Raw genomic sequence first — 26,245 nt, forward strand, 5'->3', positions numbered from 1 at the left:
GTTTATCCTCTTCCTCTACAGCTTTTATCATGTCCTTAGTCTTACATGTATTTTTATTGTATTCACACTCACCAGTAATCTTCACTAATGCCATTCACCAAACAATGTGGACAGGTTTTCAAAAACCATATAAAATACTAAAATCAATGGTGGCTAAGGTCACATAAAATGTATCTCTCTGTCATCCTGATCTGACATTGGCACACTTTACAAAGTGTTTTACTAAGACTACCAGTTGGGATTTCACCTCTGTTTGACCAAACAGCTTAAAATTTCACACACTTTTTAGATGAATCCTGACTACAAAACACAATAAATAATATTCAGTTTTGAGCCTTCCCTCAAAACTGAGTGGTTTTTTAAAAATCAAATTAATAACTAAGCCATGTGGGCAATTGTTTTATTAAAAAAAACCCAACAACTTTCGATTATGGTACATTTCAAATTTAGTGCATTTTCTGGCATGGTCATCTGTAAATTGAACCTGGAGAGACTTAAACAAAAAATAAAAAAGCATGAATGAATTAAATGAATGAATTAAAGTTTTGACCCTTGAATCCTGGCAGAAGACATGGTGCTGTGAATTGCAGTAAGATGAATGGAACAAGGCAGAATATGCTTCATCTTAACAAATTGAGTGAGATATGGTTGAGTGAAAATTTCAATAAATCAGTATAGTTTCTGAAAACTGAGACCAGAATGTCTGGCATCAGCCATGCAACAGTCAGCTGCTGTTTACTTGTTTTTGTGCTGAGCTGAGCTCATATCATCTTCACCTGTCTAGATTAGTAAATGCATTGGGTTGTTGCCATTTGAGTCACTGCTATTTGAAAGTATTTGAAGTAATAAAGTGGCTAATAGATCTATAAAATTAAAATAATTACACTGTCAAAAGTTGTTGTATCAACTACAAAGGCAAATCCTTTTCAACACATACAAGATTAAACATGTTATTTTATTATTTGTAAATTTTATACAAATTGTGATATCTTCATGAGCATTAATAGATTTATATGCAAATGTTCTTTATGTCATTATGCATGCACAGTTGAATAAAAATATAATGAGCGAAGAAAAGCTGAGGAAACAGTTATGGACTGACATTTTCTATCATGAAACTTTCTTAAATGCAGCACATGGAGAACAGCTTGCTTTTCTCACACCTGATAGACCAGCCGCTCTTAAAGATGTTGGAATGTTTTAGACGTCAACAGAAACAGTGACTTCAGGATGACCTGAGTGATTAATGAAAAAATATACTCTCTGTAAGCTTTGATTTGCTAAGACTGATTAATGAAGACAACCTTGCTACACTCAGAATTGTTTGGTGCCATTGGGTTGCTCTTTCGAGAACAGAGGGGCCGTTGTGCTGTTGTTGTTGTTGTTGCTTCTTCTGTAGGTTTCCTTCATGCTTGATGACCCCCCTCTCTCAAGTATATTGATCATTCCTTGTTCTTGTCTCATGAAGAGTTCAACCAGCAGAATTTTCTCCTTGTGGATCTGTTGGCTGATATCTTTGGGGATGTCCGGGATTAGCCAGTCAACAATGTCATTCATCAGCATCACAACATTCTGGCAAAGAATAATGAAAGTAATTAATTAAATAATCAAGCAAAATGTAAGAACAGACAAAGATAACCTGTGTAAATAGAAAATCATTCCTTTTTTTTTTTGCATTCTGTGTAAAATAGTCAGCCAAACCAAACTGGCCATAACCAGAAAATGTAACTTCCCACTAAAACTAAACTACACTGTAAAATCTAATTAATTCACCTTACTTTAAAAGATTATACAAACTAATTGCCTAAAAAAAAAGTAAAGTAAGCTTAAGGTTAGTGAATAAGAAAACTTCATTTATTTTAAGCGAGCAGTACTAAATCAAGTAGTACAGCTAAGACAAATATTTTAGTTAATAGAAGAATTAAAACATATTTAGGCCTACTTTTGTTTAACCATCTAAAGTCAGATTGTGGAAAAAAATTATTCATCAACATTGAATGTTGATGAATAAACATTCAATGTGTATTAGATGGTTTTGTTTAACAAAAGTAGAAGTCAAAAGTAGAATTTGACTTCTACTTTTGAGAGGTCATTGCTTCTATAGTGCTGCAGGTCCTATAGAAGCAATGACCTGGGTGAAGTAGATAAAAACAGCATTTTTAAAATCATGTTCAGATGTTAGAATTTGTGATCTGAAACATTTAATGTGTCAAAAAAGCAAAAATAGAATAAATGTGTACATTTTTCACAGCACTGTAACGTCACAGAAAAAAGAAAGTTTGCCTTTCAGTAGGAGGCTTTGGATGTTAGGACATAAACAATAACAGTGTGGAATCTGTGAGTTTATGTTCACATTTTATATCCATCCAATATTTCTACTGCTGACATTATTTTATTTTAGATTTCATATGTTATGATCTATTTTCTTAGGTGTTTGCAAATAACAAATTTTTAAAATAAATGAGATATCATGAGCATTGTTCTGATAAATATTAATAGAAAAGAAAAAAATCCTGCTTTCTCTTGTTACCTGAAAAACAATGACAAAGGCAAGTCGTACAGCCAGGACCGCCCAGAATTCTTTAGAGATCTCGTATGGTGTTAGAGACCAGGGAGGCTCTCTGTAATCCTTATACCTGTGAGACACAAACAGTAACAGTACGGTATAATCAGTGCAACCTACTGTTTAAAAAAGACAACATCTGTAACCCCAATTCATTCACCTGTCAAAGCTTTATGGAAGAGCAGTGATGAAAAAGCCACTGTTGGGAAAACTCAGATCAAGGCTGGACTGAAGTCTGCCTTGATCTGATTGATCTGACACAATTATTAGTTTCATTAATCACCAACTACAGTTCTCTTGTTTGATCCAAAATGTCAGTAAACCCCATACATGAACCTTTAAGAAACTAAAAGTGAGGTTTTCTGTTTCTATGAAAATATCTATATGTGCAAAATTATTGGGAAAATAATATTGTGCAGAATGATTATGCAGCTAACTGACACATTTTCCTATCTCATTTTTATTTTCATCTGTTTAAATAAGAATTCAAATTTTACCAATGAACATTTCTGATGTGAAGAAAGAACACTGAGCAACTAAAATAACCTCTAATTTTTTTCAATAACTGTGATCTGCCTCCCATTAATGGAGGTTGTTAATTTCTTGATGTGTTGATGAACTTTCTGTGCAGCAACATCCACACCAAGTTCATGGCCTTTTACTCCACTGCACTAAAGGAGAATAGTAATGCACACTGACTGGTTAAAACAACTTATTTAACCTTGGAAACACTTAAAAGCATCCATCTGATTCCTGCTGCAGTGTCATTGAAGTATTGGTTAATGTATACATTGTTCCCATAAGTCAAACTGGAAGTGATTCACACCATTTTAGTAGGCAAGTGCATGCTCAATGCATAATGGACCCATTTCTTCAAGACCAATGAAAGCAAAATATGTGGATGCTCTTGGCCAATGTGCAAGAGAAAGAAACAAACAGAATGGCTGCTGTCAGGATCGACCTGTATAAGACAGAGAGGGAAAACTTGTATAATATCGACAAGCTGCCTCTGATCTCATACTACAATATAGATGGAGTGTGTACATCATGGAGGAGCTAAGCAGCCTGAAATCCATAGACTCATACAATCAATGTTTCAACAGCTTTGCAAAGAACATCCAAACTCTTCACATGAATAACAAGGTTCTAATGACTGGGACAGTGAGTACATGTGGTAACATCCACATCTTAGTTTGCAGATAAAAACTACATTAGCTACGCAAATTTTGCTAGTTCAGCAGTAATTACTACAGTACCACAAAGGTGGGTAGAGTACTCAAAAATTGTAATTGAGTAATTGTAGTAATGTACTTATATTGTTCATAAGTTAGATGGGAAAGAGGTGGGAGCTAGTTCTAAGTTTGTGGCTTGTTTATTGTTGTCGTAGCAACTGCCTGCCAAGCTGACTGTCAGTTACAAAGTTTACAAAAGTGTGACATCACATGACTGATTAGTTATTCCCGAACTAACCAGTAGACACATCCTGAGAAATAGTTACTCAATTTCAGAAGAAAAAATAGTGAAGGGAATTGATGGATGTAAGCAGTGAAGAGACAAAACAAGACTGATGCTCACCTGCAAACTTCAATGGGATAGCCATAAGGCATTGGATCCATAGTTTCTTTGCCATGCTCAAAGTGACTGACATTAAAGTAGGACAGCGTATGGTTGACAAATCCATGCAAGGAGCCATCAGGGCTGTACATATACTGGTAGACCATCCGAGGGATGAAGTCTGATGTGAAGGAGATGACAAATGCCTAGCAGAGAGGTGGAAGATAAAAATTTAGTCAGGGGAATTTAATGTAACAGTGGCCTATGCAACTTCAGTTACCCATGGGCTATCATATAAACTTCCATTCGATTCAATTCAGTTTTATTTATATCATGCCAATTCACAACGAATGCCTTGTGACATTTTACAGAAAATAATATCTATTCAACATGCATAGATTCCAATTGAACCTAGTTATCAATTAATCAAATTGAGCTTATTAATTGAAACACAAGTAATTGAGAACACTTCAAACAAAACCCAGCAGAGCATCGAGTCATTGACTTGCAGCATTCACTCCTCCTGGACAAGGCTGTAGCGACGGCAATCACTTGGTTTGTGGTGTTGACTTTAGAGCAAAATGTAGCAACAGTAAAGAAGAAAACCTCCATCAACCATCACCAACCGAGAGTGATTTATAAATGTTACTTGAAAGCCATATATACACACTGGAGACTAGACTTGAAGTTACCCAATACGATGTATTTCATTCTGTAAATCATATAGTGACCCTGAGTCACTCCAGCATCATCAGACTATAGCTTGTGACACACAACAGGATGCTGATGGAGTGACAGAAACTGGCCTCAGCCTCTTCTGACTCTTTCTGTTTTGCCTTCTAAATGTGCCGCCACAGCCTCACTTCTCTTCCTCTTCTTCTTTCTGGCTGTTGACCCTGTCCAAATCCTTGTCCTTTCATCGCCAGAAATGTGACATTAGTTGTTCTTCAGCTTCATGTACTATATACTTGCCAGTTGATGGCTTATGAGATGCATAAGCCATCAACTGGATGATTCTTGGTTGATCTAATGCTTCACACATTTACCTTCACCTACTGTGAAGGTAAGCTCCGGTAAGCAGCTTTCACCTGGGAGCAATTTACCAGTTCAGGACAGATTTAGAAAAAAAGTCTAAAAGAAATATCCAGATATATGATTATCATATTATGACAACTTGTTGTTGAGATCAAGAATATTCATCAGAGATCCATACAATACGTTTTGATCAACATGATGAAAAACTGAAAGTGTAGGAAAAAGCAGAGAATGGTACATAGTAACTTAGATGATGTACAAACGCATTTGCAAGTTGTTGAAAGGAGCAGGAAACTGCTTTTTGTTGTGCACAAGTGACAATTTGATTTGAAGATTGAATAAGTAGTTTTGAGAATTTCAGTTGTGTTCTGAGAAGTGCACCAAAGCGACTGAGAAAAACTGTAATGAAGAACTGAATATTTAACTTTCCTGATTGTTTTAATGGCTGCATATAAACCAGTGATTTGAGAAGTCTAAAGTAATAAACAGTACAGAGATGCTAATCATGGCAGCATGGTCACCATGCGCCACAAATAAACACAAACTAAGCTGAATGTTGCGCAATTCTGCTTGCCAGTTGATGGAACAGTCCATTCCATAACAGCTAGTGTAAAATGCTTAACCTTAATGCCATAACTATGCAATGGGATAACGTGCAACATCTGTATCATATCTGTATCATTTTAATTTCACAATTAAAATGGTCTAAATGCTGGCTGGCTGAGAATCACTTGACTAAGATTGACAAATATAATTGTTGAAGTAAAGTAAAAGGTGGACAAAGTAGACAAGGGGACAGTTGTAAGTGACATAGTAATTAAACATGAACACAACATTAAAAGGCAAACATGAGAAGTTCAAGAAATACCAGAGACTCCGACAGCAAAGGGAGACGTTGTGGTCTCAGTTTTTGCCAGTGATCATTGGAGCACTCAGGTCTGTGACACCCGAACTGGGACAGCGGCTTCAGCACATTCCCAGTCACTGAGATGTCTGTCGAAGATACTGGGGAGAGCAACCCCCCCCCGTCCCATGTACCATGACAGTCCACAGCTGCTTGCTCTAGTGGCTTTTCCAGGAAACCAAAGACTTCAAGAATCTAGTCTCTTAAAAAGAGATTTCTGATCTTGTAGCAGTAATCTATAATAAAAATTCTCAGTTCTGCCACTCAAACTACCTTTGGCTTCACTTATGCCTAATTTGGCATCCATCTTTTTCCTCCTCCTTTCCTAGTTTTATAGTCTCTTTCCTCTACTGAAAGTTGTCACTTATAGAAACACATAACACTTGATCATAGTTTGAACCAAAGCATTTATACTTACAGATAGGTGTATTTACTTACATTAATGACGACAGCAACTTTTGCTACTCCTCTCAGAATATCATACCATATACCTGCAAGCATAAAAATAAGAATGATCAGTCACTGGACACGTAATTATATGGAAGCGTATTTCTGTCACGGAGGATAAGAAAGTTTTGAGCACTATCACGTTATAAGGTGATAATTATATTGTACAAGCTTGATACTTACCATAACCTCCAAACGTATCGGAACAGCAAGGCAAATTTCTTTGTTTTTGTTGTACAGTGAAGACATTTGGGTTTAACAACAATAGATTAGAATGAGACGAGGGCTAAAAATGTCAGCTTTTATTTTCTGGCATTTACATGTAGGTGTGTTATAAACAACTCGGGACATACCACCCTTTGTTTGAATTCACCCATTTTTCAAGTGAGCAAAACTATTGGAACATGTGATGGACGGGTGTTTCTTGTTGACCAGGTGTTGCCTTTAAAGTTGATTGTTCAAACATTAAATAGCTCTGCTTGACCAGTCTACTTTTTGGCCAATGCTTAAAACTATTGGGAAGGCTTAAGTATAAACATAGTCATTTATGTTTATGCTTAACCTAAACATAGTCTATGTTTATCCTCTTTAACAAGAGGAAGCACACAAGCTCATCATTAACATACCAAAGAGCTGTCTATGGGAGAAAAGCAAGCCACTTTGAAGCTGAGAAAAGAAGTTAAATCACTCAGAGCCATTAGACAAACTTTGAGCATAGCAAGCACAACAACTGACAGGTTATGAATAAAAAAGAAAAGACTGGTGCACAGAGCAACAGAGGGTGAACAGGTTGGCCAAGGAAAACAACAGTAGCTGGTGAAAGAAATATTGTGAGCTGTGAAGAAAACCCCCAAAGCATCAATAGTATCAGGGGTGAAGGAATCACAATCCACTGTTCGAAGAGCAAAAATATAGAAAACCCAAAGATGCAAACTACTTATCTGTAGTGGGAATCAGAAGGCCATATTGCAATTTGCAAAGAAGTACAGAGATGGCCAGAAAAGTTGTGGAACACAATGTTATGGACTGATGAGGCCAAGATTAATCTCTACCAAAGTGATAGAAAGGCCAAAGTGTGGAGAAAGAAAAGAACTGCTTTGGATCCGGAGCATACAAGTTCATTTGTAAAGCACTGTAGAGGTAAAGTTATGGCTTGGGAAAGCATGGCTGCTTCTAGAACAGGTTCATAAATTTTTATTGATGATGTAACTGATGGTGGTAGCAGTAGAATGAGTTTTGAAGTGTACAGAAACATTTTGTCTGTAAATTTACAGAGAAATGCATCTCAAGTAATCGGGAGGAATTTTATCATGCAGCAGGAGAATGACCTAAAACAAAAGACTTCATCAAAGAAAACAAAGTGGAAGGTTTTAGACTGGCCAAGTCAATCACCTGACCTTAACCCAATAGAGAAAGCATTTCACCTCCTGAAAAGGAAACTGAAGGGAGAAAAACCCCAAAACAAATCAGAACAGAAAGAATCTGTAGTAAAAACCTGGAATAACATCACAAATGAAGAATGCAACAGTTTGGGGATGTTGATGGGTCACAGGATTGAGCCAGTCATTGCAAGCAAGGGTTATGCCACCAAATATTAAATACTATTCACTTTAAGATCATTTATTCCTTTACTTCTGCTCACCTAAACATGCTGTGGTGTAACACAAATGGTGAGATATCCTAATTTACCCAACTCACCTACATATAAATGCTAGAAAATAAAACCTGACATTTTGAACTCTTGCCTCATGCTTATCTTTTGTTGTTGAGCCCAGATATCTTCAGTGTACAACAAAAACAAAGGAATTTGCCTTGCTGTTGCAATACTTTCGGAGGGGTCTGTATATTGTGTAAACATGATCACATACTGTATAAAAGTGATCTTTATAAGCGTGATATGTGGTAGTATGTTTTTAGTGCAGGTATAAAGAAGGCTGGTACAGTGGCTAACAGGAGTTGGTCAAGTTTTTCTTCATGCTAAGTCTAAAATATGGAGAGATACTGTTGCTGCTGCCTGTTATTTAGGAAATCATTAATAGTATGTTCACTCTGAGCAGGATCCTAAACAGAATGGGACTGCACAGACAGAAAAGTCAGTCTGCTCCTCTACATGCTGCGTTCCTAACTGATTGTCTGGAATGAAGCTGAAGTTGGCTTCCGATTGTAGCTTCTGATTCGGGAAATATTCTACTTTAAAATGCAAGTACATTAGATTTTAAAGTAGAACAGATTAAAGACGCTCAAGGGAGTGAAAATTATGTGGAATCGCTCTTTAGCCATTTCCTGAATCGGAAGCTACAATCGGAAGCCAATTGCAGATTCATTCCAGACGGTCAGTTAGGAAACGGAGCCACATCTACAGGAAAGGACTGACAATTCCTCCTGTGCAGTCCCATTCTGTTTAGGATCCTGCTCAGAGTGCACATGCTGAGCAGGATGTGCATTCTGCATTCTGCTTTGCCTTGTGGTTTCAGCCACAAGGCAAAGCAGCATCAGTATCTCGCCAGGAAATCTTGACCAACTCCTGTTAGCCACTTTAATAGCCTTCTTTAGCATATTATCTGGATCATCATCATCTGGATGGATGAAATTAAAACATTTGCACAATACAAGTATCATGTTTAGACAATATAATTCTGACATGTATACAATATAATTACCATGTTTATACAATATATTATGTTGGGGTTAGTTTGTACAATGTAAATAACATGTTATAGAGTGATGGTGCTCAAAAATGTATTTTCCTTTGTGACAGCAATATGCTTTCGTATCATTAACCTCACTGCGTTGATTGTGTTGTAAATTAATCATATCATAGAAAAACGCACCAATATCTTTGGCTCTTGCTGCCACTGGTCTTCGCAACTCGGTCACAAATTTCTTAGCATCAAGCCGTATTTCGATAATGTTGTTGAGCAGAGCAAATAGAGGAGCAAGAGGGAAGGATGCTACAAACAATGTGACAAAACCAAACTGGATAACTGGAAAAGAAGAGCAAAGAATAATTTTATTTATTTATGTAGTGCTCATCCAAAATAAGGTGGTCTGCTAGGCTTATAATACACTGGGGAAAACCTTGCATGTGATACATGGATGCTCTCAAATAATACTGCATAAATTAGACAACAAATGTCTCTAATAATACACTAATTGTTTCTAGGTTAATTTAAGATGTTGAGATGAAGATGAACACACATCTGTCAATGACCTCTTTGCTCAGTGTAAAGAAGCAGAAACTCTCTGGAAGGAAGCAAGAAAGGCAGTTGGAAAAATTCAGTTTTTATGTTTAGTTTAAAAACCTCACATATTAAATAAAATGATCAAGAAATCTGATATTACATCTTTCTCAATCTCAAATTGGGATCAAGTCCTCTCCATTATGGTTAAAGTTCATCATTCTTTGTGTATGTGGTGGGAAACACTCAGTTCTGTGCTTGAGTGGATGCCGACTTCACTTAGATCTGCATAATGTACTGAAATATGAATGGTAAATGGACTGAGTAAATAGATTGGTCATACTGACCAATCAAAGCACACCAACCACACCAGTGCTACGTTCACCACGTCTCACTTACAAAGCAGAAACATTCATACATTTACCAAACAATAAATCTTCTGATTGAGCCACATATTGCCTTTTCCTTTTCCACACCACATCTCTCTGTCAGTCACTTACAGAAAATGATTGCATGCAAGGATTTTGTTTGCTACTGACTCATTTCCATATATTCAGGTGTCAGTCCACCAAACGGTTCCAAGAAGTGGTCTGTCTCATATCTCCGCAGTTTCTTTTGTCTCTCTTCTTCTTGAAATGCTCCTTGTTCCGACTGAATGTATCGAATTAGCTTCTTCAGTTTGCTGAGGAATGTAAAAAAAAAAACAACACACACACAAGTTAAGCTTAGCTCGAAAGAGTTTAGCTCTAAATTGACTTGGATGAACAACTAACAAGGTTTAACAGTTGATTAAAACTTCCTTGTTTAAAATGTTTTTTTTCAGTCACCACCCCTTTTAACAGAATCATAAAATAGACGTTATTTTGTGCCAAATTAGCCTGGTAAAACCCAACCCCTTGTCCTATGCTATTTGTTTTGTTCAGAAGGCTCTCAGCTATCGAGAAATGATTGATTCCTGGAGGCGTGGACTCCAGGAGTTTTAAATTTTATCCAATCACTAACTTTTGTCCATGATGTATGTAAAGCACCAGTTCAACACTATAAATCTAACAGGAGACTACCTGCACTGTAAACAATCGCCCTCCACTGCAAAGAGAGAAGCACCGAGCCCAACAAGGTGACTGTTGATGTTAACTCAATATTTTGAAGCATGACCAACAGACTGAATGACTTCGTTCACTTCCTCCACTGCCGTTGAGGCCTACAGGCAGACTACAATTCTAAAACAGTGCAGAAAATCAACAACATTGCTCAGAAGTTGTTCTTCTGTCGCTGATTGGCCAGGTCAAAAATTGACCGGAGAGAATCCGAGTGAACGGAGAAAGCACAGACTGTGCTGTAAGTGAGGGGTTTTTCGAGGGTAACGCAGTGGCAGGGCCAAATCCTTGTTAATCAGATCTAATAAAATAAATGCAGAAACGGAACTGTACTCACGGTATTCCAATCTCAAAAAGGTTATTTTGAATTAGCTGCTTCCCCAGCATGGTAATACTCAGCTGGATACATAGCTCCATCAGACAGCTTCCATCAGAACACTGGAAATCAGGAACACAGTAAAAAAAAAGTTAAACCTGAACAAAATAATTGGGCCCATGTTCTTAAAGACCAGGAGCCTTATGAGTGTGTGTTCAGAGATCAGACTGAACTGCAGGAACATGATGATGAGCAGTTTATTAGCCACTTCAGATTTCCCACAGACCATGGAGCTCTGCACAGAACTGCCCTCCTGCAAGCCCACCTTGCATTGGGAAACTATGGAGCCTGGTTCCCATTTCAAGTTCTCACAACGTTGGAATTCCTCGCAAATAGCCCTTCATAACATCAGGCCCTAATAGTTAGAATTCCTCAAATTGGGTCCTACTGTTTTTGTTTTTTTGTAATTTGTTTAAGAAAAAGCAATAATATTAATTAATAGATTTTGCTTGCAGATGTAATAAAGACATAAAGTTTACCTCCTCCATTCTGTAAGACTCAAACACATATAAATATCTGCCTGGTCTGCCCACCAGTCTACAAGGAAAGCGAAATGAAGAAATAAATATTCAGCTGATGACATAAATATGACATACTGAAGCAACAAAAAAGAGCATTAATAATGAGAGTAGCAACCTTCCCCTGAAGAAAGCGATGTAGATGATTGGGGTAAAAGCGTTGACAAACTTGAGAATGAAAGTCTTAAAAATCAGCCGTTCCTCGAAATTCTTCTCTGTTTTAGGGGCCTCTGCCACAAAACAGGGACACAGAAAAACAATTATTGAGAAAGCTAAAAGAAAATAAAAACTATCTATCTACTGTATATATCAATGTATCTAGAGATCTATTTATATAGATCTATCTATACATACATACAGATATATGTATATAGACATATATCTGCCCACCAGGCAGACAAAGAAGAGGAGTTGGAGACATTACAACTCCCTACAAGAGCGCTATGGCAACTCTAAAGTTGCCATAGCGCTAACCTACTATTTAGGTCTTTTCCTTACCTAGGACAGTAAGCCAGCGAGCCACAGCTCCATACACTTCATCCAGGATCAGAATGACCACCAGGTTAATGATGGCTGCAGTGGTTTTTACTGTCAGTTGTACGTGGCTTCTTGTGGTTGGACTGGAGCTCATATATAGAGCAGCTTTGGTGGAAATCCGGTAAAGGATCACACCAAACACAATGGCAAACGTAACCCCGATCTGTTCAGGAAAACAACATGAAGACATTCAGATGTCTTATTATATTTCACAACATTTATAGGCGACATTGTTGGATCACAGCATAATGACAGTTATGACTTACCATCAGCAGCATCATGACAATATTAGTCATGTATGCAGGAAGACGGTCTCTACATGTGAGCTTTTCAACCTAAAATAAAAAAATAAATGCTTTACAAGCCCATGTTATAATCAAAATTAAGCCCAATTTTGTCGGTAACATTTTTTGCAGAATGTGTTGTGACACCAGTAGATGGCAGCAGATACCGTGACTTGAAAATAATGGAAAGAAGGTTTGCAGAGGTTTTTGTGAGGCCCAGATGGTTTTGGAAGTGAGAGGATCAGCAGAGGTCTACCGCCAACAGGCCACAATGATCAAACTACAAGGATTTTTACTCCATGTTTCTATTAGTACGAGGTACTAATACAGCTATTTATTTTAATATATGATTTAATTCGAGGCTTTTGCGAACAATTCAGCAACAGAACACAAACACACACACATAGGAAGACAGATATCCTTTACTGACACTCTCAACTTACAGCAAGTGATATCTTACCTTCTGTGGGGATTTTTTTTCTTTCTTCAGGGACTTCTGCATCACTCTGAATTCATATTCAGCCCTGGGATGATCCTGTGATGGTGATCAAAATGAAAAATGATGGAAATAAATTTCATTTTATTTCATTTTACTAGGTTTATTTGCTGGAGAAATCACTGAATATAATATTTCTTCCAAGATAGGAAATAAGATTGTTTAAAATAACCTACATATTGATCAGAAACCAAAATGTCAGAAGGCCATATCATGGATGTAAGAGTTCCTGTTAGTGTAATAGACATGTAGGTATGTAAAGCATGGCAGATAAGAGCTGTTCAAAATAACATGTTTCTATAAGTCACTTTAGAGATTTGTACTGTTGTAGTGTTGGCAGCTAAACTCACAGACTCTTCTAATACTTTCATTATTGTTCAACAGATCAGCTGTGGCGCCACCTGGAACTCTTAAGATGCAATCTGAACTTTCTCAAAAATGTTGCATTGCGGTAAATCTTAACTCTAGAACTTGAATCCTGTTTGGGCAAATGATGACCAGAACATATGGTCGACATATGTAACCACGCTCAAATTGCGACCAGTGCAAAGGGTAAGAGAATGTGAACAGGAAATAACAGAAACAGTTCAGAAGTTAAAAGTTGCAAATCCATCTAGAAAATTAGAACAAATATGAAATATAGAGTAGCCACAGTCATTGTACAAACAAAGTATACCCTTTTAATTACAGGACCCAATCTGCTCCAGAATGTTCTGCCTCTTTGGGGAGTCAGTAAAGTATAGTTTTATGGGTCTTATGATCCCAACCCCCAGACCCTTTAGTCCAAATCACAAAGCAGTTTCTAATTTACTATGTAGTCGAATTTAGACATTTTATTCCTGAGGACAAGGTGTCTGACCTTTGAACTTTTCTTTTTACTTTTAACTTTCCTTGGCAATGATGTATGCTAGTTACACAAATACATTTAACTGCTTACAAATCTGATTTGGCTGACTTTGTGGTTTTAGCTGTCAAACTTTTATTTTAGGGGGAACCTAAAAACTCTGTGTACATCTAAATCTGTATCTGGTTCTCTTGCATAGTTCTGTGAGCTTCTGTTTTTCACAATATCAAACTACAATTGAATTGTAGATGAGTTTGACATATTTTAACTTCAGTAGGACTGACACAGGGTCTACTCAAAATGAGGAGCACACGCTGCATCATGTGATCTCCTTTGATGTTAGTTTATTAATGACTTTGACCTTTTTGTTGATGGCAAGAGAATGTTTGTCTCTTCCTCTGTAGACTAGCATCCTACATCTGATTCTGGCACAGTCCTGAGTTATTGTAATAATAAATGTGCTACATAATCAGTTCAAATTGCACTTTTTAAACAGAAAGTGCCCCCAAACATTTTTTAATTAATACAATTTTCATCACAACTTTTCTCAATTTTGGCTTCATCTCTGCTTAACAAGTAATAATGTTCTAAGTTTTGTACAACTTCAGATAGTTGTTGATACCTTTCCAAGCTGGGATCAATTAAAAAAAAATCCTGCATTAATTGAAAAAATATTGTATAAAATGTTGAGAATTGAATTGAGAAAGGGTGTACTTTTTCCTTACCATGACTGTGTTTTGCTGTCATACTCGACATTGTATAAAGTGTAAAAAGTGAAAATTGTTGAATTGGAAAACAAGGTGATTTTAAAGAAAAATGCCTTGCAGTGGTAGCAGAAAGGCTGTGCAGTACAGAGTGACCTTGACCTAGAGAGGAAATTAGTAACCAGAAAGAAAGTTTTCCAAACCTTCAATGCTTCCTGTAAAAAAACAACAACATAAAAACAGAACAAAAAAACAACAGGGACAAAAGGGTTGTCAGTCAAGTATAACAAGGATAATCTTAGTATACATTCACACTAATGCCATCATTTCTTCCCATTTGGTTTAGTCATATATAGACAAGGTAGAAGCAGTCAGTGTCTTACCTGCAGCAGAGAGTTCTTTTAGTAATCCCAGTCCATAATAGAACTTATTATTAGATATTATCAGATATAACTGTTTTGATAATGGTTGTTTATTAAGGTTGTGTTTTCTCAACCGAACAGTGTGAACATTGATACACCTTTATTTGTGTACTGGGGCTGCAGAAAATTGGCAAAAATGTACTAAAACAAAAAGACACAGCTTACTGTAATAACTGTATATTATTGACAGCCTAAAGAATTCAATGATGACCAAAGTGATGATTCAAAGAGCACTCTATGAATATTTGAGTTAGTATCACGACACATTGTTTTATCAAAGATCTAGCTGACAATATCACATTAAATGTAGAAAACTACAGTGGACTTCTGCCAGGTTAGAGAAAATATGGAGGACTTTATAATACTTTTCTATATCTATAATGCCCTTTTCGTCATGAGATCTCAAGTGGCTACAAAGGGCTAAAAACAGAACAAGCAATTATGTTAAATAAAAAATTAAATACATAAGAGATTTAAACAAACATCTAAGAAAGTTAAACAATAATTTGCTGAAAAGGAACATAAAGTCTTTTTAAAGCAGACAAAGTCAGACAGACAGATGGACTCACTTCTTCATCTTCAAACCCAGTGAGGTCCCACTCATAGTTTAGTCTCATCTGCCTCCTCTTCCAGTGCTCCATAAACATGGCAGCTATAAGAATATTAGACATGCAGTGAGTTGGACATCAGCAGACATAACAGGGTATTAACACAATTTTTGTACTTTTTGATGCCTTGTACTCAGACTGGTTTTCTCACCCCACAGCGCCATGAATATGGAGAAGAAAACCGTGGCTGGGTTATCAAACAGGTGACCGGCGCGAGCAGTTCCACATGCTGTACTGAGTTTCCAGTAGCTACACACTCTGTCACACAGGGGACACATGGTGATGTTGTTCTTTGGATCACAGATCTCCATGCTGGAATTCAAACACACAGAAAAAAACATTTCTTTTACTTCAGAGGTTGTTGATTTCTAAAACTCATTTAGCTCCAAGATCTTCAAACTGTTTTATCCTAATGCTAAAGGATGAAATAACTCCAAAATTGTACACAACACACATATGAGACATGAAAATCATGACATGAAATACATCACATTATGTTTTTTATTGCTTAAACTACAAACCAGTGAAAAAGCCTCTTTGGAACATTGTAGTTTAACAGTATATTTAAAACAGTGTCATCCTAAGACGTATTCTAATACTATTGCTGTAATCATTGTTGATGGGTGGCAGGGCAGTTACCGTTATTTAGCACTTTGGGTTTTTTTTAGCACTACTTCACATCAAATGTCATCAGAGTCCTATAAAATTTTGTCCAATAAAATCACGTTTTAAATTTGTCTGTCCCAGTCAAACACATCCTCCTCCAACAACAGATAGTCCATTTCAGACCAGAAGTCAATTGAAACTATAAAGGCCTGCTTCGCATTTGTGTCTTGGGTGTTATTTTATAGTTGAAGTAAAGGACACATCCTGGTCACTCCAACATCCCTTACAGTAGAACAAAAAGCTGAGGTGATGCATTTAGCTGAATTGGTTCACTAGATAATTCAGTCGATGAGATGTCTCCACAAAATCTTTTCACTTTTGCTTTTTGGAGAAAAGAAAAACTCCACAGCTGGTTGCTGTATACTGTAGAAGAAAGGTTGTTCTGGTGCACACTGGTCAGATTCACTAAAGGACTGTGTTCTTACAAAACCCTTCATCTGTTCATCTAACTCACAAAACTCTCTCAAAACGTGAGCACTGATGGCACATGGAAGGGTAGTTGTCTGGCAGTCAGATGGTTCTGATTTTGCTGTGGCTGCATGTGAAGAAGGGCGTCACCAACCAGTATAACGACAAAAAGGTCTCACCTCGGAAAATGCCCAAATGACCAAACAGTCATTACAGTTTGCACACGTTTAAGTCAACTTTTATGTAGGAATTGGACACATACCATCCACATGTAAGTAGCTATGTAAATTATTACTTTGGCAAAAAGAGTTTGATTCTCAAAAACCAGCACATTTCTTCAACCAGAATAAAAGTGAAATATTTCCACCTCCAGAGAACTGGAGGAATTGCAATCACAAAGAAAAGGGAAGGTCTGAGTTCAGCCTGATGAGGGACTTATGGCTACAAATTATATCTGTTATCCACAAATCATGTAAGTTGCCATATACTAAACATGATCTTCATGTTGTCGTTTTATGATGAGAATACAAAGATGGCAATGTGTGGCTGTGTACTATATGCTGAGTCATATGCAAGTTTGACTTTATATCATGTGTTCATATTAATTATCCACTAGGTACAACAAATTAGATTATTGCAAAACTATAATAAATGTAAGAACTGAGAACAGACTAAACCGTAATCCTTCCCTTTAAAGTTGGGAAATATCCTGAACCTGGTTCTGTTCTGGTACAGTTTCTTTCTCATAACTGTGATCTGGTGTAAACTTCTTGTTCCCAAATGTTTTTTTTACAACATTCTGTGACAGGTGTGATGAGAAAGGAAGGTCTGTTTTTTATTAGTTTTTTTTTTATCATTCAGCTTCCTCTAAGTACATGTAATGTACGCCTTAGTTTGCTAAACTGGCCTGGCAGCAAGTCATAACATCCTGTAGATGATGAGGAGCAGGTATGGAGGAGGACAGATTTATCAAACCTTTTTGTCAAACATTCTTCATTTCCTCTTTTTCATTTTTTTATTGTCTATTAATGAGTTTTGTCTCATCACTAACTCTGTCCAGTCACAATAGAAATAACTTTGCTGATAATTCTCTTTCATTAAATTTGCACAATAAAACGAGCCAATCATCTGCTCCTCAGTGCATCTCAACTCATATTATGAAATAAAGAGCTGTGGTAATGGTGAGATTAGGGAAAATCTGAAACCAGAGGTGGTCACTAACTCTCTGATGAATATTATGATTTAGGATTGTTGTAAATAGGGAGATGGTTGGCTAACTCAAATGTGGTGTTTATATTGGTAGTTCATAGAGACACACTGAGCAAATGGCAGCTCACCATAAATGGATTGTTTTATGCTCAACAGTCCTTTGGATGTTTGACAGCTTAAAATCTGATAATTTCATCAAGATGCCACAAATAAGATCTACCAGGCTGCAAAGCATCTGCTACTGTTGTAGCTATGGAAGTAGAAGTTTGTGACAGGAAGACACATTTTCAAATTTCATCTGTATTTTAGAAATTGTTACATTTCAAACATTCTGCTGCTCAGACATTTAAATTTTTTATCTTACAGGAAAGTTAAAAAGCAGTTTTAGTCTTAATTATTTGTCTTAAAGAATGAACATGTCAACTGAAAATTGGCCACAAAATGTCTTAATGGTGCATCTCTAGCTGTTGGTATGGATAAGCCCTCCTACAACTCTGGATGAAAGAAGTTCTGCTTTGGCTCAGCAAATTTAAAACAATTCCAAAGAATCCATTGTTGGTGCCAATCAGTGTTTCCAGCTTTCAAACTAAAAAGAATTAGATTTAATCAAGTTCTATGTTGGGCTTCCATTTCCTCCAGCTAAATGGTTGGACTGCATCTTCCAGTATCCATCATTGATGGCCTCCAACGCTCCAACGCATGGACTGTTCTTCCAACCAGCAAGGAAGGACGAGCTGGACAAATAAGACTTGTCTTTGGAGTCAACTTCCAACAAAGACACACAGTCACAAACTGTCCCTTCTTATTCTGTTGACTGGAGAAAGGACTTCTCCAACCTTTGAAGTGTAACCTGGAGAACTTTTAAGAATTTCTTTACATGACTCTGGCTTCTACGTTCTTGAAGCTGAGACCTGGGAAACCCCCCTCCATGTCCAGTGCACCGCCAGGGTTTCCCCCAGTGTATTATAAGCCTGGCGGGCCACCAGGCTTTACTAGACACCCCCCCCCCCCCCCCCCCCCCCCCCCGACCCCCCCCCACACACACACACCAGGCTAAATGTTTGTTTATTTTATTTTAATACATCAGTAACAGTGACAGCAAAGATGGGTTAAGCTAGGTTTAGATATAATAAAACATTCTATATATTTTAAAAAAGGATAATGGTATTTGACATACAAAATGTACAGAAAGGCTGGTTTTATTTAGTGCACTGCTATGCTATTTATATCTTTGTTGTTGATGTTTTAGTTCTCAAATTTCTCAATTTTTAACTTTTTTTAAACACAAAAACACTCTGGGGCGACTGGTGGATTTCCCTAGCACCCCTTCCACTGGGCTAAGCTAGTCTTCTGGGGAATCCTTGGCACTGCAGAAGTCCTTTGGGAGTCGCCTCGACAGTAGGCTGACTCACAGTTTCCACTTTTGGTCCCCAACCCAGCAAGGGAACCATCAGTTCTCCCCAGAGAGCCATCTAGCAACTGAGCTGTTTGGACCAGCCCCTGGACATCTCTTCGATGTACTTTGAGACTAATCAGCTCACAGTAAAGTTACATTCAAATCCCTTATGTCCTGTTCACACATTTAGTGTGAACAGGACATTATCCTCGAGCTTTGTTTTACAGTGTATTGATGAGAAATTTTTACTATAATGTTGAGGCTGTGATAATAACTTAGTAAAATCAGACACTGTCTTTTTGTATGTTTGGCTTAATGCTTTTCACTTATGAGTTGTTGATTGTATGCTGTGCAATTCAGACAATCTTCTCTTGTGAAAGTTGCCATGTGTTGGAGCGATGGTATCCAAGAAAGGCGTTGAATAACACACAGAAGCAGATTTTTCTTCTCCCTCCTCTTCTCTCGCTCTCTTTTCCTCTCACACAGTCATGTAGTTGTCATACAGTAAAGAGCCCAGAAGCCACATTTTCCTTTGTCTAGTTTTAAATCTAGGCCTGGTCACATGGTCAGGTTTTTTATGGTTCTTTGTCTAAAGTAGCGGTTTCTGTCTGGGTCTGGACATCATCTCCATGTGACATCAGCCCCTCTCGCCCCTCCCCTGTTTCCTCTACCTTGACTTTCTCTCTGATGGAGTCATGTTGGTCTGTGACGAATTGTAATTTTCTTCATTGTTGTTTTCAGATATTCTACTATTGTTAATTATGAATTAATTGAAGACTTAATTAATTAGTCATGAATCAATTTTTCAGTATTCCTTTTAATTTAATCATAATTTTCTAACTGTTTGATTTGATCGTTGTTGTTTTTTTTCCTTTTGCTTAGCAGTTACACATAATTGGAAAATTAAAGAAAGTAGGTGAACTGTAACACAGTGTTAAAGGTGGTTTAACTTGGAAATGAAAGTCAACCTCCTGCCTTGAAAATGCAACTTAAATCAGCAATAAAATTGTATTGGTTTTAAATTAAAGTTCATGAAGTTGATTTAGCAACAGGAGAAAAGTTGTCCAAACATTGTTTTTAAGCTCATTAATCTTGAATTGTGAGTTTTAACTTAATTCTGCAATTTAAACCAAAAAATTATTTCACAATGTGCAAGAAAAAACTGTCCTCACTTAGTTGGACAGTACACATTTCTCTGTTATCTTTCTCACAATATTAATTAAATTCTCGTTTCAAATTGCATGAACAAAATTTCTGACTTGATATTAAATATTGTAAACCATCACAATGATTTCTGCTCAAAAACACTTGGTGTTTACAGGACATTAATCTCAACGTTTGCAAACTGTTACGCAAAAGTCAGATCAATGTAACAACACACTTCCATCTCACTCATGGTGCAACACAAGATACAAAATTATGCCGCTAAGCACTCTGGGAAATAGTTCACACTTCTGTCTTTTTCTTCTTTTGCTAACCTAAAACCTCTAGTTCATTAAACTCTTTGCTATTTGACAAAATTAATTTAAAAAAGTTAACACGACTTACAAGTTTATTTTTCACAAACACACACATTTCAAAAACTTGCTAAATTTATTTGACTAAAGAGTAGAAGATAGAAGATACAACTAAATGCAGCTCAAATGTTTTACAGTGTATTGATGGAATATTTTTACTATAACGTTGAGCTATTTTGTTAATAAAGTGTGTGTGATCATTTTGATGTCTATGTGAGGAGTATCTGCTCATCTGGTAGAGGTGAATTCATTCTGGCATGAGACTGGCATGTTTAGATAATCATCCCATTCAACTATGGAAACCCAAACTTTATTAATAATTTCATTAATAAGGAATTATTAATTCTAATTATTAATAATTACACAAGCAAAAGATTGATTCCCAACAACTAACACTAACTTGGCACTTTGGTGGTGGTAAAGCAGCAGGGCAGGTGGCAGCCTTGCCTCAGCTCTCATGAACAAGACGTCATCAAAAGGTTAGAAATCATCATTCCAAAGATTATTGTTCAAGATGTCAGCAGCAACTTCCTTCCACTACATTCATGATCAAACTGTCTCCCATACCATACTATATGTGACCTTCTAACACATATCCCTTCATTGTGTAATTCTTTATCAACACATTTAGAGTGTGTTTGAGCTTACCTTGGTATATTGTCATCAACTGTTGCACATCCATAGAGAAACACAATGACCCCCACTAGTGACGCAGGAATAAGCATCTGGGTATACAGGCCCAACCAGGCAAAGTAAAGGCCAATCTTCTCACCAAAATATTTCCTACATGACAGAAAGTAGAAACAATTATATTTAGTGACTTTTTACATATTTCTGTATTTGCTCATTAAAAATGTAAAAGTGGGGGTTGCATTACAACAGTTGAACACAATCCTCATTGGGCCATGTTTTGTTTCCAGAGACCTCAAACTTCAATAATAATAACAACCAAAAAAGTAAACATGTGTGAATTATTAAATTTTCCTGCTTACTTGGAAAGCCACCCAGTGAAATGGAATTAGAGTCTCTCCTTTTTCTTTTTCCAAAAAAATTAAAAAGCACGTTTGTAACAAATGTGCTTTTTATTCTTTCACTGCAGTGAAATGCTCCAGGTAAATCTTGAAGGAAAATCTCAACATAATAATAGTCAAGTCAAGTTTATTTGGAGTCATTTAAAAGATAGACCGTGGTCAAAAGTCAAAGAAAACAACAGTGAATTTTCTCCAACATGCTGATGAAATATAAAGAACTAAAAAAATCCTCAAGGACTTTTTAAAAAAATAAAAAATTGCCCCCGCAATGACATGTTATTAAATATAACCTGAATTGAAAACATTAGTCTCTTAACTCATTGTGTTTGCTCATCCTAAAGTGAAGGGTGTCATTGTTATGTAAATGTAACCACCCCCACTAAGACCAACTCTACTCAGGGTGTTTTGAGTTATTTACAGATTTTGAAAGTGTGTTTTCTAAGCTTTACAATGGTAGCAAACACATGGAAATCAAAAAAGTTCTTTTTTACAACTGCTCTGTGCACTAATAACGTTTAAGGTCTACTGCTAATTGAGAAGCATTGACAGCAAAGACAAACATTTTCTTTCAGCCAGTAGGTAGTTCAACATAAATAATTTTATTTTAGGTGATAAGATGCAGTTAGTCAGCGTGGGGCACAGCGCTGCTCACCGCCTCGTCAGCGTCATATCGCCCTCAGCACAGCCACAGATCTAGATCTGCATGTCAGTCACATGCTATGTGTCATAAAAATGTTGAAAAGTAAAAGTTCTGCAACTGATCCTGAGAATCTATCCACCGATATCCTCAGATTTTCTTTTGAGTGACACAGATTTAAGCTATTTTATCCATTATTATTTTTAAAACTCTTTGGTAAGCTAACTTTATGCGTCTCACCTTCATCCCACATCACGGCATGCAGTACCTTGTCTACATGTAGTACCTTGCGGACCACCAGTGGTCCCCCGAACCACTGGTGGTCCCTAATAATAAACTGTACTTTATTTTCAAATTTTCTCAATGATAAAAATAAGATCTGTAAGTGAAATGGTCCTTGGGAACTTCTATCTGTGGTAATGTCACAGAGAGTTCTGTTCTGCTGTTCTGTGAGACGGAAGTTCGGAAGCTTTGAAACTGCAGCTCCTAGGAGAAGTTTCATTGTCGAAGGTGCTGGTTGGTTGGCCCAACCGTTTTGCACAGGTCAATTGTTGCCATGGGAGATGAAAGTATTTCTCTAACAGGAATGAAAAAGATTAAGGCAACACTCCAGATATGTTTTTGATAAAGGATTAACATTATAACATAATGTACAGCTCAAAAACGTTGATTTTACATAATACTGCCCCTCCAACTTTTGAAGTAAACAAAGTAATAATCCAGGAATGATTTCAAGCTGACTTACCTAACATTGACTGAAACTGTTACAAAAATGAATAATCTAGAAGGACTAACATGTTTTGTGACAAAATTATGATCTATACAATGTCAGATGACCCAAATGGAAGAGACGCTGTTCAACAGAGATATAGTGGACAACTGATGTTAAATGCTTCTTTCTTCTTTCTTGACTGTTGTTTCCTTTACCCTTATAATATAAAATATCTTTGACCAATAACTGTGTTTGTATACAATACATAATCTGCCCTATACAGTCAAATCCCAGTGCAGTAGCAAAAAAAACTGAAAAAGAAAATGTTTGCTTACCGAACAAGTCCAATGGGCTGGTACTTATAAAAGACACTGTAGTTTGCCCACTCCTCGTACAAAAGCTGTTGAGATATTACAATAATTAGTTGTGTTATTGTAACATTTTTGTCAGGCTTTTTTCTCATTCTGTTTGTCACAAATGTATAACTGTCTTCTCCGTTATGGTTAATTTTTATATTGTCTGCAAAAAAATAACCACTCCAGACTTCTGCGCAAATAAGTCTGATTTATTCAGTTGGAGACTCAAACACCTTTTCTCACAAAAATTAAAGTTTCTGACACATTTCTTATTCTGATCCATCCAATAGATACTTTCTTGTTATGTACATTGGTGTATCTAAAATCTTGTGCCATATTAGACTAAATAAGAGGAAATAAAGCACATTTTTGATCAAAGTATTTGAATTATGCATGTTAATTGTGATTTTCCCTATTTCTCTAATGCATATTCAGAGGAATAAAGGCTGACTTCAAAGTTGTAGTGTACATAGGGTGTGTTACTTTTGCCTTGAAGTCACGTGTTTTTCATACCATCCAGAATATTTGTTCAGTGCAGTTTGAGTGACTTTAAATGGACAAACAGTGTGTGTCTGGTAAACAGTTTAGGAAGTGGAGGAGAGTTCATTTGATTCAATTCAATTCCGTTTTTATATTGAATTGTTGTTGTGCCAAAACGCAACAAATGTAGTCTCGAGGAACTTTGCAAAAAAAAAAAAGATTTTAATTTAATCGTACATACATTCCAACTGATCCTAGTTATCAAACAGTTTATTAAGACCAATTAATTATTCAAAGTAGTCTAAAACATTTGTATCTAAGGAAACCCAACAGGATGCATCGAGTCATTGGCTTGCAGCATTCATGCCTCCTGGATGAGCATGTAGCGGCAGCATATCATTTGGGACGGCTTCATTTTGAATTGTGGTTCCTATGAGTAGAAAATCAATGTTAGAAATTTGTTCACTTCCTATACTGACTCTTATGGCATTAAAATGTGAGGCACATATTAGTGCAATCAGAGTAAAACAAATACATTTTCTGCATAAGCAGTAATACAATAACAAAATGTTAATAAAAGCCTGTTTTTTATTTTAATTGTATTTTAGGACACTGACTGTGGCATTGTGTAACACAGCCTTCCTGCAGGCTTGTTGCGTATAGTGGAACAATTTTCTGTTGACTAACCTGTTGAACCATACTAGATTCAGGAACATAAAGATGCTAGAACCAATACAGCAAACCAGACAATTCTTTATTATTATTTATATATTTTTAAAAACTCTTTATGAAGCAAAGTGCCATATTAGACAATGAAGATCTGACAAAGACAAAGTCAGCCATCTACAGCAGAGGACCAAGTCAATAAAACATTGTGGCAAAAACCCCAACCAACCCTGTTCACACTGCACCAAGATACGTGATTCTAGAATTGGCCAATCATCTACCTGAATACTTAAAAGTACAAAGAAGAAAGACAGACATACTCAACAGCATGTGGCCACCTACCTAGTCTAATTGTCTTTATTGTGAAACCTCTCAGTTGCTCAAACACTAACGCTCCTGAAAATCCACTTTACATCTGGAAACGTTTTCTTATTCCACAGGAATATTCTCAGTGTGTGTGTTTAAAGGGAGCAGTATTAGTGCCATTTTATAGCATAATCAAGTAACTGTTTGCTTCAGTTGTTATAAAAAAAATGCTATACACAGAAAATATGACTTAAAAGAATTTTGATTTTGTAATTTAACACCTTGAAATTGGGCTTCTGTCTGTCTTAAAAATTCCTGCTCTTTCTGACACTTGCCCTTTAGGATGTCATCAAAATTACTCCTCTATTAAGCCTTAATGTTTTTACTAGTTATGCACTGAGAAGTAGCTCCTATAATAAGCTCAATAGATGTGCAGTTCCACCAGGTGTTTGCTATTTGCTGCTGGCTAGTCTGAAGGAGCTGAAGGAGGGCTGCTCTTTGAGGCCAAAGCTCAGAAGCTTGGCGCTTGGAATCTGCAGCTTCCAGAAAGAGCTACTTCTCGAAGTGGCATTTGGGCCACCCAGGGGCTTTGCACAGCTGTATGGTTGCCATGGGAGATGAAATGATTTCTCAAATATGCATGAAAGAAACAAAGCAACATTCCATGTATGTTTTTGATGAGGAAATAACATGATAACATAATGTAAAGCTCAAAAAGCCTAAGGGGGCAGTATTTTACAAAATACAAAATAGCTGGCTGAGCATTAGCAGGGATCTCTGTCTCACTCTCTCTTTCTACAGCTCTGCCTAAGTCTCCCTCTCTCTTGCTTTGTGTCGGATGGTTTAATTACTCCTCTGCCTTCTCTAACTCTAATTGTGCTGTGCAGCAATGATGTTCAGTTATTATTGATAAGTGGTGATAGACACATTTTTATGCAGCATACTATATTTGGTGCCCTTCTGAAAATCTAATCTAATGTTTAAGATATTGTTGTCATGAATTGGTGGATGAGGAAGATGCTTGAGACTCAGGTTGAAATGAGAAGATGATGGTTTAATGGTGATAATCCAGAAAGTAACACAGTCCAAAAACAAAGTCCACACAACCTGGCAGCACGACTGAGCGGAAGCCTGGGCTCAACGTCGGTAGCGACAGGATAAACGAGGGACATAAAGACAGACTGGTGCGACAACAACGCAGAACTGACAAGGATCCGACGAGGAACATAGGTGGGGTTAAATACACAGGGAGTAATCACAGAAACGAGACACACCAGGGAACAATCAAGGGGA

General features: G+C 36.9%; 1 protein-coding gene across 2 annotated transcripts in view; it reads right to left on the reverse strand.

Moving 5' to 3' along the window:
- Window positions 1-936: 936 nt before the first annotated feature.
- LOC102232567 (anoctamin-1) overlaps window positions 937-26,245 on the reverse strand; it is a 46,995-nt gene continuing 21,686 nt past the window's right edge. Inside the window, exons 9-25 of one of the 2 annotated variants that reach the window (XM_014472931.2) lie at window positions 23,480-23,544; window positions 21,413-21,547; window positions 15,720-15,880; window positions 15,530-15,612; window positions 14,742-14,753; window positions 12,955-13,029; window positions 12,477-12,545; window positions 12,172-12,373; window positions 11,792-11,903; window positions 11,635-11,692; window positions 11,117-11,217; window positions 10,222-10,364; window positions 9,335-9,487; window positions 6,495-6,547; window positions 4,139-4,323; window positions 2,531-2,636; window positions 937-1,572 (exon numbers count right to left, since the gene is read on the reverse strand). In XM_014472931.2, the coding sequence (XP_014328417.2) occupies window positions 1,315-1,572; window positions 2,531-2,636; window positions 4,139-4,323; window positions 6,495-6,547; window positions 9,335-9,487; window positions 10,222-10,364; window positions 11,117-11,217; window positions 11,635-11,692; window positions 11,792-11,903; window positions 12,172-12,373; window positions 12,477-12,545; window positions 12,955-13,029; window positions 14,742-14,753; window positions 15,530-15,612; window positions 15,720-15,880; window positions 21,413-21,547; window positions 23,480-23,544 (1,971 nt within the window). In that variant the 3' untranslated portion in view covers window positions 937-1,314. The remainder of the gene's footprint in view (window positions 1,573-2,530; window positions 2,637-4,138; window positions 4,324-6,494; window positions 6,548-9,334; window positions 9,488-10,221; window positions 10,365-11,116; window positions 11,218-11,634; window positions 11,693-11,791; window positions 11,904-12,171; window positions 12,374-12,476; window positions 12,546-12,954; window positions 13,030-14,741; window positions 14,754-15,529; window positions 15,613-15,719; window positions 15,881-21,412; window positions 21,548-23,479; window positions 23,545-26,245) is intronic. The other variant, XM_023350817.1, reaches the window with a different exon arrangement.

The sequence above is a fragment of the Xiphophorus maculatus genome, chromosome 2, assembly GCF_002775205.1.
Source record: "Xiphophorus maculatus strain JP 163 A chromosome 2, X_maculatus-5.0-male, whole genome shotgun sequence".
Taxonomy (NCBI): domain Eukaryota; kingdom Metazoa; phylum Chordata; class Actinopteri; order Cyprinodontiformes; family Poeciliidae; genus Xiphophorus; species Xiphophorus maculatus.